The sequence below is a fragment of the Nomascus leucogenys genome, chromosome 12 (genome assembly GCF_006542625.1).
Source record: "Nomascus leucogenys isolate Asia chromosome 12, Asia_NLE_v1, whole genome shotgun sequence".
Lineage (NCBI taxonomy): Eukaryota > Metazoa > Chordata > Mammalia > Primates > Hylobatidae > Nomascus > Nomascus leucogenys.
The window spans coordinates 11,827,299-11,844,729 of record NC_044392.1 but is presented as its reverse complement, the minus strand read 5'-3'; the positions used below and the strand labels follow the sequence as shown (position 1 = coordinate 11,844,729).

Sequence of the window (17,431 nt, the reverse complement as noted above, 5' to 3'; positions counted from 1 at the left end):
TCCATTTTGTAGACCCGGAAACTGAGGCCCAGGCAGATGAAATGACCGACAGGCCCAAGGTCACAAAGCTACTGAATGCTGGAGTCAGAAGCCAAGCTCTGTTATTTCCATGGCCTCAGGCTGTCTTCCTAACCAGCTGCCTTGCCAGTTTAAAAATCTGTACCTTCCCAGAGAGGACCAAATGAGAGTGGGCAGTCCTCACGTCAGGACCACATTTCTTGTCCAGACAGATGAGGCTAGAAAGTGAGTGCGGTGACTCCCAAAGATCAGGGGCCTGTTTGGGGGAACCAGGTAGTGTCTAGAGTTCGCTGGGCTTCTTCCAAATAGGCAGACAGTGGCTATGGGGCCACGCCCGATGCCGAGGAGCAAGTCACCAGGAAGGCTTGGCCTGCTGAGTCATGCTCAGCTGTAGCGGAGGTGATAGGACTTTTCCAAGTTTGCCGGGCATGGCAACCGTGGGCCCATGCTTGGACCAGCCCCAAGCCCTGCATTTGCTAAGTGCTCTTGACAGCTCTTGCCAAAGTGTGTGCTTCAGAACTGGCTCCCTTTGGGAATCCTTACAGATGGAGAGTCTATAAGACAGGCCGGGAGGAAGCAGAGGGAGGTTGAGCTCTCCGCTTGGTTGCACATTGGGGTTTCCAGGACACCCCCAGATTCTGATTTAATTGGTCTGGGATGCTGTTTGGGCGTTCAACTAAAAGCTTCCCAACCAATTCAAATGTGCGGCCAAGGTTGACAGCTACCGGATTTAATGATGTCTTGACTGGGATCTCATAGTGAGTTAATGACAGAACTAGGACTCTAAGGCCAGGACAGAGGAGGTGTTTTCCAGAAACAGAACAGGGTTGGGATGAGCAGGGGGCCTTCAAAGCAAAATGCCCAGAAGAGAGAAAGCCTGGCATTCAGTAAAGCGTGAGTAGTTTAGTGTGTCACTAGAGTGAACAGGAGGAGGGGGAAGGTTGGGGAGGTCAGCAACGTAAGGTAGGCAAGAGCCAGACCACAAAGGGCCCTGTGAGTATGGCACGGCACAGTCAGAAGGGGTGGATGGGCACCAGCGCGGGGGCCCAGCTAGGGAGCATGGACTTCAGGATGAGCACAATAGGGACCCACTGCCCAGGGCAGACGTGATCAGACTTGCATTGTAGGGAAATGACTCAGGCTTCTGGTATGGAGGGTGGACTTAAGAATGTGAGACTAGAGACGGGAAACCATCAAGAAAGTTGCCGTTGCACTAGTGACATAAAAGCAAACCCTCGGAGGAAGAATGGACAGGATTTGGTCATCAGTTCCGTGCGAGGGCAACAGAGAAGGGTTTAAAAATGGTTTCTAGGTTTCTGGCATATGGGTGATGTGTGGTTTGAAGAAGGAGCAGGTGTGCTAGGAGCTGAGAGGTGGCCGTGGGATGTGCAGGAATGGAGGCGTGGGGTGACACAGCTGGAGATGTGCAGGAGGCACCTGCATGTATGGGTCTGTTTCTTAGACCCAGGCTGGGGAAATGTTGAGAGTTATTCACTGGTATCCACACAGTGGAGGAAGATCTTCTAGGGAGACTGTGGAATAAAAAGAGAAATGAAGATTAAGGCCGGGCATGTGGCTCACGCTGCAATCCCAGCACTTTGGGAGGCTGAGGTGGGTGGATCACTTGAGCCCAGGAGTTCAAGACCAGCCTGAGCAACACATCAAGACCTCATTTCAATTTTATAATTAAATAAATAAAAATTAGAAGTAAAAAGATCAAAGCCCCAGAGAACAACCTATTGCTAGAAAAGGACCCTAAGTAGAAGAACAAGAGCTGGTATCTCTAAAACCAGGAAAGGATACCCTCCCAAGACAGAGGGAGAATGTAAGCCATCGAAGGGCCAGGGTATTTGGTTTGTCCACGGCCGTGTCCTTAGTGCCTAGAACGGTGCCTGTCATGGTAATAGACACTGGTAGATAGTGAGTGGATGAACAGAGTGGAGGAATGCCATCAGGTACCCCAGGGGTTGAACTGGGCAAGCCTCTCCACATTGCTGAATGCAGAGAGGTGATGGTGGCCTTGTGGCCACTTGGGCTGACTGGGTGGCACAGCGTGGGTAGAAGCCTCACTACGATTGGGTGAAGAGTGACAGGCAGATGAGAAAGGGTGGAGACGGCTCTTCCAAAAGAGTTGGTGGGAGAGGGAGAAAAGAGTTGAGGAGGTTTGGAATGATGATATGGCTAGGAATTTGTTTATTTATTTTAATGAAGGTTATTTTTAAATATGTTGGAAGGAATCAGCAGGAGAGGGCGAAGATAAGGAAGTGAGGGCGGAGGTCTTCCAGGAGGGAGGGTGGTGTCAGAGCAGAAGGGAGGGGCTGCCTTTGGCCAGGAGGGACTGAGATACCTTTTTTTTTGAGACAGAGTCTTGCTGTGCTGCCCAGGCCAGAGTACAGTGGCCAGAGTACAGTGGCATGATCTTGGCCCACTGCAATCTCCGCTTCCTGGGTTCAAGTGGTTCTCGTGCCTCAGCTTTCCAAGTAGCTGGGCTACTGGTATAGATGTGTACCACCACGCCCAGCTAATTTTTGTGTTTTTAGTAGAGATGGGATTTCACCAGGTTGGTGAGGCTGGTCTCAAGCTCCTGACCTCAGGTGATCCACCTGCCTTGACCTCCCAAAGTGCTGGGATTACAGGTGTGAGCCACCATGCCCAGCCAGGGACTGAGAGACTTCTGAAGATGTAGACAAATCTGAGATGAACTTCTGTGATCCCTGGGGCCTCCCATCTAATCAGAAATAGGCAAGAGGTTATAACTGTCATGGAATATGGGCATGGTCACGGGGCTGGTCAGCAGCACAGAGGGCCCAGGTGAGGCTGTAAACTGCATTCATAGGACCATGTGTGGGCACCTGTCCAAAGGTCACTTCAGGAACCAGCCCCAGCAGACCGAAGCTGGAGATGTGAGTGGCCAGAACCGAGAACGCTGAAATCTAGCGGTGTTTCCTGGGCAAGCACCCAGACACTTGGTGTGTTGACTTTTGTACTTTACAAACACTTCTCATAAGGCTGGCTGTGGTTTTTCCAACCAGGAGCCAGAGTAGAAGTGAAACATGTAACATGTGAAGAGAGGACAGAAGGACCCAAGAAGAAGAAATGAAAGTGAGGCTCAGAGCCCACGTGTAGTAACAGGGCAGAGCGACTCCTGTGCCTGGGCAGGGCTGAAGGCCTGCCCTAGGGCGACACAGAGATTCCATCCGGCCAACCCTTTCATTCAGCCAGGACTTCCTGAGCATCCACGCTGTGCCAGATGCTGTCCTAGACAGTGAGGAGGGAGAAGTATAGCTGTGAACACAGCAGGCACATGCTGGCCCTCAGAGAGCTGCCTGCGACACAGTCCGAGCCAGGCCCTGTCTCCACAGCAGTGGGAGAGACCCCTTGGAGAAAGCCAGAGTGTCACTAACAGAGGGCTTCAAGGTGCTGTGAGAGCAAACGGGGCAACTAATGCTGGGGCTGGGGTGACAGGGGAGATTAAAAAAGGGCTTCACGGAGGACTTGGCAGCCATGCTGGACCTTGAGGGGTGAGTTGACCTCATAGGGCAGGAGGGGCAGGTGTCTGGGCAGTGAGAGCGGCTTCTGCAGAGGTACAGGGGTGTGAAATGTTCTGCTGATGCGGAATCGCTAACTGCCTGCACTGGGCACACTGACTTCCCTTGTCTGTTTAGAAGAACCTCTCTTAGGAAACAGCATTGGGTTGGCCATGGTTTGCCTACTCTTGAGAAGACACTTCGCCCCACGAATGGTGAGGATGCCAGAAGCATGTTCTTTTCCATGAAACAGGCCCCAAAGGGCTTCCTCCTGGAAGTGGTTAATTAATTATACTACCTTCTATGTTTACAAAGCACCTCCCCATAAATTACCACCTCACAGCAACTCTACAAGGCAGGCGGGGCTGACATCTTCCCCTCTTCCAAATGAGGGAACTGAAGCCAGATGAGGTATCTGGAGAGTGAGAGGCTGAGCTAGAGGTGGGCTCCAGACCTTGTGCCTCCCCAGCCCTGCACACTGCCCCTGCCCTGCTGTGAGTGATGACAGGACATTCCTGCCACGCATCCCCCTCCTGGAGGAGGAGTTCAGAGGCGGAAGAGGTGAGCCCAGCCATAGAGGGAGCAACTAAATGAACCAGGGAATCCTGACTATCGTACTGGGCTCATCCGAGCACTGCCTTTCCCCTCCCCAAATGACTGAGCTGCCAGTAGAGGTGACTGACGGCCACTGAGAAACCATGAAGTCCTGGCCCAAGGGACAGTGTCAGGCATGTCTGAGAATAAGGCATCCTCAGAATCCAGAGAGTTTGGGCCAGAAAGGGCCTCATTGTTTGACAAACAACACTCCTTGTTTGACGAAGGAGGAACCTGGTCTGCAGAGGAGGTGAGGTCTGCCCAGGATGACCCAGCTTGGTGAGTGAAAGAGCTGGAGGCAACACCCGCCTCCCAACCCAAGCCCTGTGTCCCATCAGGCTGAACTGGGCTGAGCTGGGCTTCGTGCTCCAGGCAGCCTCTCCTTCTCTCTCCTATATCCAGAGAGTTCTGGTCCCCTCTCCCCTTCACCTGTCACCACTACCATAAACCCTTACTGCTTAGTTACAGCTTGCCCAGGCATTGTCATACATACTCTAGAAATAGTAATTCAGTTGTTCCTCATAATAACCCCATTAGGCAGACACCATAATTTTCCCTGCTCTATAAGAAACTGGGGCACAGGAATGTTAAGCAATTAAAGCAAGGACACACAGCTAGTAAGTGGCAAGCCTGCGATGTAACTCCGGGGAGTCTGGCCCTAGTCTGTGCCCTTGACCATTGTGGAAGACGGGCACAGTCCCAGATGGGTACCTAAACACCCTGTCACTCACCTCCAACTGCCACCCAGCTGGCCGTGTGCGGTCTCACTTCAGAGCTGAGTCAAGCTCAGTCATGTACCAACATCTCAAGTTTCCCACACACAGTTGCACAATATCTTACACCGTCGCACCCTGTCATATCACATCACCCCTCAAGCCCTTCAGTTAGATTCATGGCTTGTTGGTCATTTAGTGTCAACTCTCCATCTCCAGGGCCGTGCTGAGGTTTACTGTAGAGGGAGCACACGGTACCTTACAGTTAGCCGTCTAAAGGCGACGACGGAAATGTGAGCAGGCGCAGTGGGAAGAGGGAAGGAAGAGGGAGAGGGTGCTTCGCCCTTAGAGCAGGGTTTCTCAGCTTGGCACTGTGATGTTTCTGCTGGTGTTGTAGAGGCCTGTACCTTGTGTTGGAGGATGTTTATCAGCGTCCTTGGCTTCTGCCTTCTAGATGCCAATAGCCATTGTGACAACCAAAAATGTCTCTGGGTATTGGCAGATGTCCTCTGGGGTGCCAAAACCGTCTCTGAGAGCCAGTTGCAGTGGAGTGGGAGGTGTGGTTCTCGGGAGGCAGGCTTTCCAGAGGAGTGTCTGTGCATGCTCTGAAAGATGATGAGGCCCAAGCAAAGGTGTGGGGTGTCTAGGTCATATGAGGGAGTCACTGCGTGTGCCTCGTGAGTCATAGTTGGGGTAGAGGAGACGCTTTATTGCAAGAGCTGAGAAGGGCTTCGGGTGTGGCCACCACGGTGGGATGATTCCTCTGTCTGCCGGGAGGCCTGGCCTGGCCTGGCCTTGGTTTGGAGGCTAGCCATGTCAGGGCTGTTCCAGGGAAGCAGCCTGGGTGGTCCAGCCCTCTGCAGGGGGGTTGGGGCCCAGCTCTAGCCCCAACCTGGGCCTCTTCCCCCAGGCCCCAAAGTGAGGCCCCAGGGGACCCAGTGGGCAGGGTTATCTGTCCAGCGCCACCTGGAACATCTGGCCCCAATCTCCCAGCTGACCGTGGGGTGTGGCTGAGAGTTGCTGTGGAGATAAGGCCCTGGGCTGAGAGCTTGAGGGAGGGGCAGTGTGGGGCCAGTCCCAACTGGAAGACGGGGCAGGCAGGGAACAGGGGTGAAGGCCAGGCTGAGAGGCTAAGCCAGAGAAGCTGGCCCCTTCCTCCTTGTAACTGGCGCTGAAAGCTTGGCTGGCAGTTTAGCCCCTTCTTCCCCACAATAGCATCCCGTAGAACACAGGGAGGGTTGAGACCGAGCTTAAAACTGGCCCGGGGATCCCTGCTGGGGATGACCTAACTGACCTAGTCCTCCTGGGGTAAAGGAATGTCTAGCAGGAAGGATGGTGAGACCAGCCAGAGGTTCCAAAACGCCCACCCCTCCTGGTAGTTGTCTAGAATCCTAGATCAAGGGCTGGCAGGAGGGCCACATCCAGCCAGCAGCCTGTTTTTGTGCAACCCATGAGCTAACAATGGTTTTTACATTTTTACAAGGTTGAGAAAAAAAGAACAATGAGTGACAGAGGCCATATGTGGCTTACTGACCCTATCTAATGGATTCTAGCTAGCCTCTTACATAAAATGTTACCAGTCCGGCTCTGGAGCACTTTGACTTGCATGCTCCCTACTTACAGGGAACTCACCACCTGTAAGGTGGGCAGCCTCGTACCCTGAAGTCTAGAAAGCTCTTCCTTCCCCTGAGCTGGAGTCTGGCCCTGGCGCCTCTGCCCTCTGGGGCTACAGAGTGCTGGGTTCCTCTGCCAGGAGCAGCCGAGCAGGGTCTGGAGACTAGCTTTACTCCCTGAGGCAGGCCCATAGTTCCTTCAGGTTCCTTCTTATTCTTACATTCTTAGGGTAATGATTTCTGGCAATTTCAAAATGGAAAACCTTGTCCCTAAGGCTCCGCTGAAGGTGGTGACTTCTCTTCTTGAGACAGCAACAGAGACAACAGTAACAGCTTACCCATGTGCCAGGCAGTGTTCGCCACCTCATGCCCCTCTACAAAGGGGAAGTGAGAAGTTCCTTGGTAGATGGGCAGACATGTAGTCTCACCCACAGTTGCCTAGACTGGCGGGAGGTGGTGTGGGGCTTCCCAGGCTGTCCTTAGGCTTGGGCAGGCCTCCCCCTCACCCCAGGAGAGCCACTGGGTGAGGAATAGCTTCGCGTACCAGAAGCCATCTGGTCCAAAGGATCTCAGCTGCCCAGAGTCAACCTGCTCCTCCAGGGTAGTCTCCATGGTGGGTGTCCTCTAGGCTCAGTGAGGCACCTGGACAGAGATCTGTAGTAGCCCCTCGGCTCTAGGCCGGCCAACACCATGGCAGTCCCCCCCCGGGAACTGACCACAACTGCTCCTCCCTCCTCAACACGCTTGCCGCCACCCAGACCCCACAGCTGGGTGAAGAGACTGGGCTGGGAAGGGAGCAGAGAAGCGGGCGGATGGCTGAGCCTGGCACATTTGGTGTGCAGGACTCCGACTGCATTCTGAGGGGTGGTTCACTGTGGGAAATGGGGTCTGACTTTGGTGGATAGGAAGAGTCGGGAGCAGAATCCAGATGAGATCCAGGGCAGGCTGCCTGGGTAGAGAAGTAGGACAGACTCGGAGGCAGAATCGAGAGGACCTGGTGATTGGTGGATGTGGGGTGGTGGCGGCATCAAGTGTCTAACTCCTAAGCTTGGGATGGGCATGTGAGGTGGGAGCGTTCAGAACAGGCATGTGCCAGGTCTCACCTCACACATGACCCAGGGTTGTGGAGGCTGCTGGGAGCCAGCGGGATTGGGCCTGTGGGATCCTGTCAGGGCATAATAAGTGGACTCTTTTTTCCTGAGGTGCACCCAGACACTTCTAGGGAGGATGTGACCCCAGAGCTTTTCCCCATGTAGGGTTCTTCTCATTCTCCAGCATCCCCCTGCCTTTCCTGGGCCAAGAATCAGTGTGGAACCCCATATGAATCCGCAGGGAGGAGAGGGCACAGAGCACCGGAACCAGCAGTAGGAATTGGAAAACCAGGCGTGGCTTCTTCCCAGAAATCTCAGGCATCAAGAGGCAGAAACCCACTACCCAGCCTCAGCTTGGCCAGGAAGTGCTGCTGCGGGCTGGAGAGGATGAGTCTAGGCCAAGGTTAACATGCAGAGGGCTGGCTGCTCGCCCTTCCTCCACCCCATAAAGTGGTCTGAGTAACCGAGCAGCTAGGCAGCATCCAGGAGCCAGCCCTGGACAAGGTTGGGTCCCTCTGACTGTGTGACCACAGGCAGGAGACCTAACTCAGGGTGGAGCTCTGGTCACACCTCACTTCCACACAGCCCTCTTATCAGTTGCCCCAACATCTCAAGAGATCTTCAAGCTTATTTAGGTAGTTTCAGGCCTTACTTAGCACCTATTTACTCTTTCTTTGTTTACAATTCAAACAAATTCCATTTGCTGACTTCTTGGCAAATTTCAAAAGAGGTGTGGAAGTTGTACAAGACAAGCCTCTGAACCACAGAGGGTTGGGGGAATTCCTTAGAACTATGGAATGCAGAAGTTTAGCCATCAGGAGCCAGTCTGCACAGGGACAAACACCTCTCCCTTGCCCCTGGAGAGAGCCCCAAAGGCAGACACCGTTGCCCTGCAGCCCTGCTTGTAGGTCTGGTTGCTCAGGAGAACAAAGTGAAATCTCTTCACATTTTCACCCCATAATGGGTCAGGAAAGGTTGGACCCTCAGAAGGGCAAGCGCCATTTATCTGGACAGTTCCCATATCCACCCTCATCCAGAGCAGCCTGTTCTTGGTGGAGCCTGATAAACGGGGCATTACCGTTCCCGCAGTCCTCCTCTGGGGTTAGTTTCGTCCATAGAAGAACACTTTGCGTTTTGTTGCTCTGTTTTTTGGTCAAAATCTGCCTTCTGTCTGCCCCCAGCAGAATCAAGGGGTTCTAAGAGGAGAGCCTAACAACTTTGGTTCATCGATTCCTCCATTTACTCACCAGGTATCCCTGGCACTGGCTCTGGGACAGACCATGGTGTGAATCAACTGTCTTCCTCAGGGAAGATAAACTCCTGGAGTCAGGCAAACCTGGATCTCGAAAGGTTTCAGCAGTAAGGCCAGGGGTACCTTCCAGGCAGGAGTCGTAGCATCTCAAAGGCGTAAGGGGTGGGAAATGGTGTGTAGCGCAAAGGTGTGGTAGGTAAGGAGATTGGATTGAGACCTGGCAGGAGTTACGGGTTGAAGGCTTGGGGAGACTCTGTTAGTGGTCTGCACTGCCTTCAGGCCACCAGTGTGCAGTGGGGTGATTTTAGGGATGATGACACCGAGCACTGTTTCACTGATTCCCTGCAGCACTGTGAAGCAGCTACTGCTAATGTCTGCACTTTAGAAATGGGGCCATGGAAACTCACAGATGAAATAACTTGCTCATGGTCACACTGGAAATAAGGGGTGGAGCTAGGACCTGAATTTAGTTGTGTCCAGATTCAGAGTTCAGGTTTCTCTATTCACTGCCCTGCCTGGCGTCCTTGGAACGGACAAGCAGATCCTTAGGGCTTGCCTCTGCCCTACCAACTATCCTCGCCCCTTGGAGCCTGGCCTCCATCAGATGCCTGCTGACTTGGGACAGGTTTTGATGGGGCAGGGAAAAAGATGGCTAGAGGCTGAGGACCCACGGCAACGGGAAGGAAGGCACCAGGAGGCAGGCCCAGCATATTCGAATAGGTGGGCATTTCTGGGACTGCAGGCCCTGGTTTGGCAAGTGTGCCCGCCCACACCTTCCTCTTCTGCTAGACCTCAGTGGGTTGGAAGGGATAGGGAGGGCCAACAGCAGTGATGGAGGCTGCAGAGGCTGCATACCGCTGTGTGTGCATGAAGTTGCGGCACGCACACACATGGAGGGGTGTTGGGAGGGGTTGGGTTCACACGGAATTGAGTTTGAGCTGTAAGTGGTAGGGGATGAGGGGCATGTGAGTTTGTGACTGGCTGAAGCAGGAATATTCAGATTCTGTGAGCACAGGTATGTGTGTGTGATGGTATACGTGCACAAGAAGCCGTTTCTGGGTAACTAGGCCTGCACTCTGCTATACGTGTGGCTGGGTGGGTCTGGCCAGTCCCATGGCACTGAGAGTGCGGTGAGTGTGCTCAGGCAGAACCGGTGCTTCCTGCCTACCACATCCGTGGGAGCTGGCCAGGGTGGGGGCAGGGCTGGTGGGCAGGGCTGTCCTAGGACAGGCGTTTCCAGTTCCTGGAACTGCTTCCTTGTGTGGAGCCTTTCCCCATACCTCCTAGCTGGGCCCTTGGGAGAGGGGAGGAGGCCGTGGGTCCTTCAAGGGGGTGCTCGCAGGCCAGACACAAGGGAGCTAGGCCTGGGGAACAGAAAGCCACAGTGTGAGTCTTTCAAGCACTTCTGAAGGGTGACATGTGTGAGTTTGTCACACCAGGCCCTCAGTGCAGTCAGGGAGTCTGTACTTCTTGGATGGCGGAACCTGTCTGTCAAACCCTGCTTCCTCCCCAGCAAGGGGTTGGGGAGAGGGCCTGGTGGCAGGAGATGGCCCTTGGGGCTTTGAGAAAGGAGAAAAGGGGCAAGTGGGAAGACCCTTTTCCTTCTGAATCTCTTTTTTTTTTTTTTTTTTTGAGACATAAGAGTCTCACTCTGTCACTCAGGCTGAAGTGCAGTGGCGCAGTCTTGGCTCACTGCAAACTCCGTGTCCTGGATTTAAGCAATTCTCCTGCCTCAGCCTCCCGCGTAGCTGGGATTACATGCTTGCACCACCACGTCCAGCTAATTTTTTTTTATTTTTAGTAGAGATAGGGTTTCACCATGTTGGTCTGGCTGGTCTCGAACTCCTGACCTCCAGTGATCTGCTTGCCTTTATCTCCCAAAGTGCTGGGATTACGGTCATGAGCCACCACACTTGGTCTTGTACCTCTCTGTTCTGTGCCTGAATTTCCACCATTGATCACTTGCCATCATCCCAGCAAGTCACACTGAGCCTGTGAAACTACAGGGCACTGGAAACCACATGTTAGGGGAAGTGGGAGAGTTGGCGGGGCTCTCAGATGAACTTCAACGCCTTGTTTCTCGCCTGGGCAAACGGAGGCCCACAGAAATAGAGGGACTTGGCTCAAGAGCATGCAGTGAATCTGTGGCAGAGCCAGGCCCCGGCCCTCTCTCAGGGAGGGGTGCAAGGGGAAAGGAAAAGGAGGACTCAATCCTAGCCCCTGGCTTGCTCACCCAGGCTGCATCTCCCCCTGCAGGTGATCGAGGAGTTCTACAACCAGACATGGGTCCACCGCTACGGGGAGCGCATCCTGCCCACCACGCTCACCACGCTCTGGTCCCTCTCGGTGGCCATCTTTTCCGTTGGGGGCATGATTGGCTCCTTCTCTGTGGGCCTTTTCGTTAACCGCTTTGGCCGGTAAGTAGGAGAGGTCCTGGCACTGCCCTTGGAGGGCCCATGCCCTCCTGCCCAGGGAGTCCCAGATGGGGTGGGAAGTGGGGGAGACTTACCTGCCTGTTCCAGGGCATTACCTCTGACCCAGCCCCTGGGAGCCCAAGGAATGTGGGCACCGGCCTGACCTGTGATCCCATCCCCAGGCGGAATTCCATGCTGATGATGAACCTGCTGGCCTTCGTGTCCGCCGTGCTCATGGGCTTCTCGAAACTGGGCAAGTCCTTTGAGATGCTGATCCTGGGCCGCTTCATCATCGGTGTGTACTGCGGCCTGACCACAGGCTTCGTGCCCATGTATGTCGGTGAAGTGTCACCCACAGCCCTTCGTGGGGCCCTGGGCACCCTGCATCAGCTGGGCATCGTCGTTGGCATCCTCATCGCCCAGGTAAGCTGGGGCAGGATCTACCTGCCCGGCACGGCCCCTGCCCACAGCTTCAGTGGCTCTCGGATCTGTGCCCAGCAGGGCAGAGTTTCTCTTCCACCCAGCCACCACAGCCCTGCAGAGGACAACTATGGTATACAGGTCCAGGGAACACAGCACCATGGCCTCCCAGTTGAGAGCAAGATGACTTGACTCTTCTCAATCCCTTTCTTCTCACTCTAGGCCTCCAACCACAGGGCCTGCCTTCCCCCAACATGCCGCAGGCTGTTATGCACAGTACCCTCTCTCCAGGAGGCTTCCCCTTCCCTGTCCCCAAAACCCTCCTGTGGCAGAGTAGCAGCCCCCATTCTCTGTGCTGGACACATCTGTGGCCTTGTCATTTGTCCTCCCAGCAACACTGGGGTAGGTCCTACTTTTCCCATGTGACCGATGAGGAAACTGAGAAACAGGGCTCATGCTAGTGGCAGAGCCTCTAGAACTGGGGCCCTTCCCTGAAGCAGCAGCTGACACAAAGTAGGGAAGGCCACTCCGGCAGGACGGGGTGGGAAGGGGGGTCAGGGCAGAGGCGCTTACGGCCCCTGCTTCCCCCAGGTGTTCGGCCTGGACTCCATCATGGGCAACGAGGACCTGTGGCCCCTGCTGCTGAGCATCATATTCGTCCCGGCCCTGCTGCAGTGCATCCTGCTGCCCTTCTGCCCCGAGAGTCCCCGCTTCCTGCTCATCAACCGCAACGAGGAGAACCGGGCCAAGAGTGGTACGGGCAGGGCCCTGCCCTCCTCCCCACTCCCTGAGCCCCGGCCTTCTTCCCACTCTGAGCCACCCCCACCTTCCCTCCGGTCCCCCCAGTGCTGAAGAAGCTGCGCGGGACGGCTGACGTGACCCATGACCTGCAGGAGATGAAGGAAGAGAGTCGGCAGATGATGCGGGAGAAGAAGGTCACCATCCTGGAGCTGTTCCGCTCCCCCGCCTACCGCCAGCCCATCCTGATCGCTGTGGTGCTGCAGCTGTCCCAGCAGCTGTCCGGCATCAACGCTGTGAGTGCCCCCACCCACCCTTCCTGTGCCTGAGCCAAGCCCCCTGGTCAAGTGTGCATGGTGAACAAGTCCCAAACTTGAAACAACAGATACGCCTCTGCCGAAGGAGAAGCTTCCCTTTAGACCCCAAGCCCGTAAGGTCACTGCAGTGCAGTGTCCTTCTGCCTGAGTATTTGTCCCCTTCATTCTTTACTCATCCTGGGTCCCACATCCACTGCTACAGAGGCAGGGAAGGGCCACAATGTCCAGGTAGGCCCCAACAGTTGCTCTTGTCTGGCAGGTCTTCTATTACTCCACGAGCATCTTCGAGAAGGCGGGGGTGCAGCAGCCTGTGTATGCCACCATTGGCTCCGGCATCGTCAACACGGCCTTCACTGTCGTGTCGGTGAGTCTTTGCTTACTGGCCCCCCCAGCCAAACCCCAGGGAGGAGGTAGTGCCATCTTCTCCACTGGTCTTTGCAGTGCCCTGTGACTTTCTCAGCTCTTGAGGCAAGGCCTCTGGGTGGATGGGTTCAGAAGGGCACCAGGCAGGGGTGGCACTGACACTGTCTCTGCCCACAGCTGTTTGTGGTGGAGCGAGCAGGCCGGCGGACCCTGCACCTCATAGGCCTGGCTGGCATGGCGGGTTGTGCCATACTCATGACCATCGCGCTGGCACTGCTGGTGAGTTGCTAGGTTCTGCAGAGTGAGGGATGCGGGAGAGTTTGCCTGGGCTTCAGATCCCAAAATGCCTGTCTCAGCCCCAGGCTGGCAGGCCTGTTGGTGGCTGCGCTCTCCCTGGCTGTGGGTCCGACCTTCTGGCTCCTGAAGTTGTCTCCTTCCAAACCACACACATCCTCTCTTGAACTTGCTCCTCCCTGCTTGATGGATTCTCAGCGCAGCACCTCTGGTCCCAGACCCCAAACTCTCACCTCCTTAAGGAATTGCTTTGCCTAATATTAACCCTTTCCAATCTTCATCTGTAGCCTCAATTCATCTTCACAGCAACCCCGGGAAGTAGTGCTATCCTCCCCACAGAGGTGCAGAAACACACCTTGCCTCATGCAGTTCACACGACTGGAGGTGTAATTCAGTTCTTCCCATTTTATGGGGGAGGAAGCTTAAGTCCCAGTGAGGTTAGTAACTTGTCAGATAAAGGATGAAACCAGGAATCAACCTTAGTCCCAAGCCTGTGACTGTGACCGCTGTGCCAACCCTGTGCCTGGCACTCACACACAGGCACTTGTTTATTCAGCCTCTGGCAAGGAAAGCACCATGACTGTCCTTTTACAGCTGAACCTGGGCTTGGAAAGTTTGGTGGTTGCCGAGAGGCCAGACAGGCAGCAAGTGGAAAGCCCATAACTTTTCTACCCTGGTCTCCTCAAGGAGAATGGTTATATGCAGAACCATATGCTTAGCGCTTACTCTGTGCCACCCTGAGCTGGGCACCTCACACGCCTTAGAACCTGAATCCACCCCACCCCCAGGAATGTTCTTCTGCATCCTGCCACAGGCGGACTGCGCTGCAGGCACAGACAGGGGACCACGGGGCCTCTTAGCACCGTCCACATGCATACCACATTACCACTCCCAGGGGGTGGACTCAACACTTGCAGCCACCCTGCAGGACTTAAATCATTTTAGGCCCAACGCTGGATACACAACAAATCCAGGACCATCCCCAGGCTTCCTGCCTTCTGGCCTAGCTCTGCTCTGGCCTCTGTAGCTTCTGTTTCCCCTGAGGATCCATCACAACCCAGTCTAACTTTTCCCCCTCTCCGTCATCCTCAACAGGAGCAGCTACCCTGGATGTCCTATCTGAGCATCGTGGCCATCTTTGGCTTTGTGGCCTTCTTTGAAGTGGGTCCTGGCCCCATCCCATGGTTCATCGTGGCTGAACTCTTCAGCCAGGGTCCACGTCCAGCTGCCATTGCCGTTGCAGGCTTCTCTAACTGGACCTCAAATTTCATTGTGGGCATGTGCTTCCAGTATGTGGAGGTGAGAACCCCCACTGTGTCCATAATCACCATTTCTCGCCTGCACGCATGACCCCACAGTGCTGTGCAAAGTGCTGGCCCAGCATTCTCATTAGGAATCATGCTGAGGAGGAAACTGAGGGTGGGAAGCCCAGGTCACATGACCAAGAATGCTGACCTCAACTCCAGGGTTCTCCCCTTAGCCTTGAATGGTGCTCCTGGAGCCTGTTACATTCTAGGTACAAGCGTGGTCTCATTTAATTATGATAGCATCCCTGGGTAGGCGGATGTTCCCTTTTCAGCTCAAAGGCCCAAAGGTAAAGTGACTTATCCAAAGTCCTACAGCCAGGATGTAGGGTCATGACTCCAACCAAGCGTGTCTGTGTGTCTTTCAGCAACTGTGTGGTCCCTACGTCTTCATCATCTTCACTGTGCTCCTGGTTCTGTTCTTCATCTTCACCTACTTCAAAGTTCCTGAGACTAAAGGCCGGACCTTCGATGAGATCGCTTCCGGCTTCCGGCAGGGGGGAGCCAGCCAAAGTGACAAGACACCCGAGGAGCTGTTCCATCCCCTGGGGGCTGATTCCCAAGTGTGAGGCGCCCCAGACCACCAGCCCGGCCTGTTCCCAGCAGCCCTAAGGATCTCTCAGGAGCACAGGCAGCTGGATGAGACTTCCAAACTTGACAGATGTCAGCCGAGCCGGGCCTGGGGCTCCTTTCTCTAGCCAGCAATGATGTCCAGAAGAATATTCAGGACTTAACGGCTCCAGGATTTTAACAAAAGCAAGACTGTTGCTCAAATCTATTCAGACAAGCAACAGGTTTTATAATTTTTTTATTACTGATTTTGTTATTTTTATATCAGCCTGAGTCTCCTGTACCCACATCCCAGGCTTCACCCTGAATGGCTCCATGCCTGAGGGTGGAGACTAAGCCCTGTCCAGACACTTGCCTTCTTCACCAAGCTAATCTGTAGGGCTGGACCTATGTCCTAAGGACACACTAATCGAACTATGAACTACAAAGCTTCTATCCCAGGAGGTGGCTATGGCCACCCCTTCTGCTGGCCTGGATCTCCTCACTCTAGGGGTCAGGCTCCATTAGGATTTGCCCATTCCCATCTCTTCCTACCCAACCACTGAAATTAATCTTTCCTTACCTGAGACCAGTTGGGAGCACTGGAGTGCAGGGAGGAGAGGGGAAGGGCCAGTCTGGGCTGCCGGGTTCTAGTCTCCTTTGCACTGAGGGCCACACTATCACCATGAGAAGAGGGCCTGTGGGAGCCTGCAAACTCACTGCTCAAGAAGACACGGAGACTCCTGCCCTGTTGTGTATAGATGCAAGATATTTATATATATTTTTGGTTGTCAATATTAAATACAGACACTAAGTTATAGTATATCTGGACAAGCCAACTTGTAAATACACCACCTCACTCCTGTTACTTACCTAAACAGATATAAATGGCTGGTTTTTAGAAACATGGTTTTGAAATGCTTGTGGATTGAGGGTAGGGAGGTTTGGATGGGAGTGAGACAGAAGTAAGTGGGGTTGCAACCACTGCAACGGCTTAGACTTTGACTCAGGATCCAGTCCCTTACACGTACCTCTCATCAGTGTCCTCTATTGCTCAAAAATCTGTGTGATCCCTGTTACCTAGAGAATATATATACATTCTTTATCTTGACATTCAAGGCATTTCTATCACGTATTTGATAGTTGGTGTTCAAAAAAACAGCAGTTTTGTGCCAACCGTGATGCTCAGGCTTGAAATGCGTTATTTTGAATGTGAAGTAAATACTGTACCTTTATTTGACAGGCTCAAAGAGGGTATGTGCCTGAAGTCGCACAGTGAATAAGCTAAAACCCCTGCTTTTAACAATGGTACTATACAACCCCTACTCCATTAACTCCACCCACCTCCTGCACCCCTCCCCCCCACACAAAATGAACCACGTTCTTTGTATGGGCCCAGAGAGCTGTCAAGCTGCCCTGTGTTCATTTCATTTGGAATTGCCCCCTCTGGTTCTTCTATATACTACTGCTTCATCTCTAAAGACAGCTCATCCTCCTCCTTCACCCCTGAATTTCCAGAGCACTTCATCTGCTCCTTCATCACAAGTCCAGTTTTCTGCCACTAGTCTGAATTTCATGAGAAGATGCCGATTTGGTTCCTGTGGGTCCTCAGCACTATTCAGTACAGTGCTTGATGCACAGCAGGCACTCAGAAAATACTTGAGGAAATAAAACACCAAAGATATTTGTCTCTAGAGGCTCAGCTGACAAAATCTGGGAGAAGTTTGTTTCCGTAACTACAGGCAGGCTTTTGTCTCCCTGACATGAAGAGGGGTTGTAAGAAGGGTGTGAGAAGGGAAAACTGGTACTTAGCAAGTGGAAATACCTGTATGTACTACCATTAGGTATAAAGAATCTATGAGGACATCCATCTGCATCTCACAAAGAAGAGCAGGTTGTGAAGAATGTGCCCTGCCTGAGCCTGGGGACAGGGCGGTTAACTGATGAAGGGCTGAGGCCAGGTCAAAGGAAGCCTTATCGTGTGCTCCCAAAAGACTTCTGTTGAAAGGAGTTATCCGGGTCCCCGTGCGGGAGGGGATGCGGGGGCAGGGCGAGAAGGAGAGGCCGGGGCCCAGGCTGTTAGGGCTGCCACTCGGGTATCTTACTCCTACGACGCTGCTTACTCAGGGCTGTCCCCACTGGACCAGAAAGGAAACAGATGGGGTGGGGTGGGGTGGGGTGGGGTGGGGTGGGGTGGGGATGGGTGGGAGCCCCGCGCCGGTGG

At 53.9% G+C, this 17,431-nt stretch overlaps 1 protein-coding gene across 1 annotated transcript in view; it reads left to right on the top strand.

Annotated features, from left to right (window-relative positions):
* SLC2A1 (solute carrier family 2 member 1) overlaps positions 1-16,116 on the top strand; it is a 31,565-nt gene extending 15,449 nt beyond the window's left edge. The window contains exons 3-10 of the mRNA XM_030823635.1: positions 11,065-11,225; positions 11,405-11,645; positions 12,234-12,396; positions 12,489-12,676; positions 12,957-13,061; positions 13,238-13,339; positions 14,450-14,653; positions 15,027-16,116. Of these exons, the coding sequence (XP_030679495.1) occupies positions 11,065-11,225; positions 11,405-11,645; positions 12,234-12,396; positions 12,489-12,676; positions 12,957-13,061; positions 13,238-13,339; positions 14,450-14,653; positions 15,027-15,227 (1,365 nt within the window). The 3' untranslated portion in view covers positions 15,228-16,116. The remainder of the gene's footprint in view (positions 1-11,064; positions 11,226-11,404; positions 11,646-12,233; positions 12,397-12,488; positions 12,677-12,956; positions 13,062-13,237; positions 13,340-14,449; positions 14,654-15,026) is intronic.
* The last annotated feature ends 1,315 nt before the right edge of the window (positions 16,117-17,431 follow it).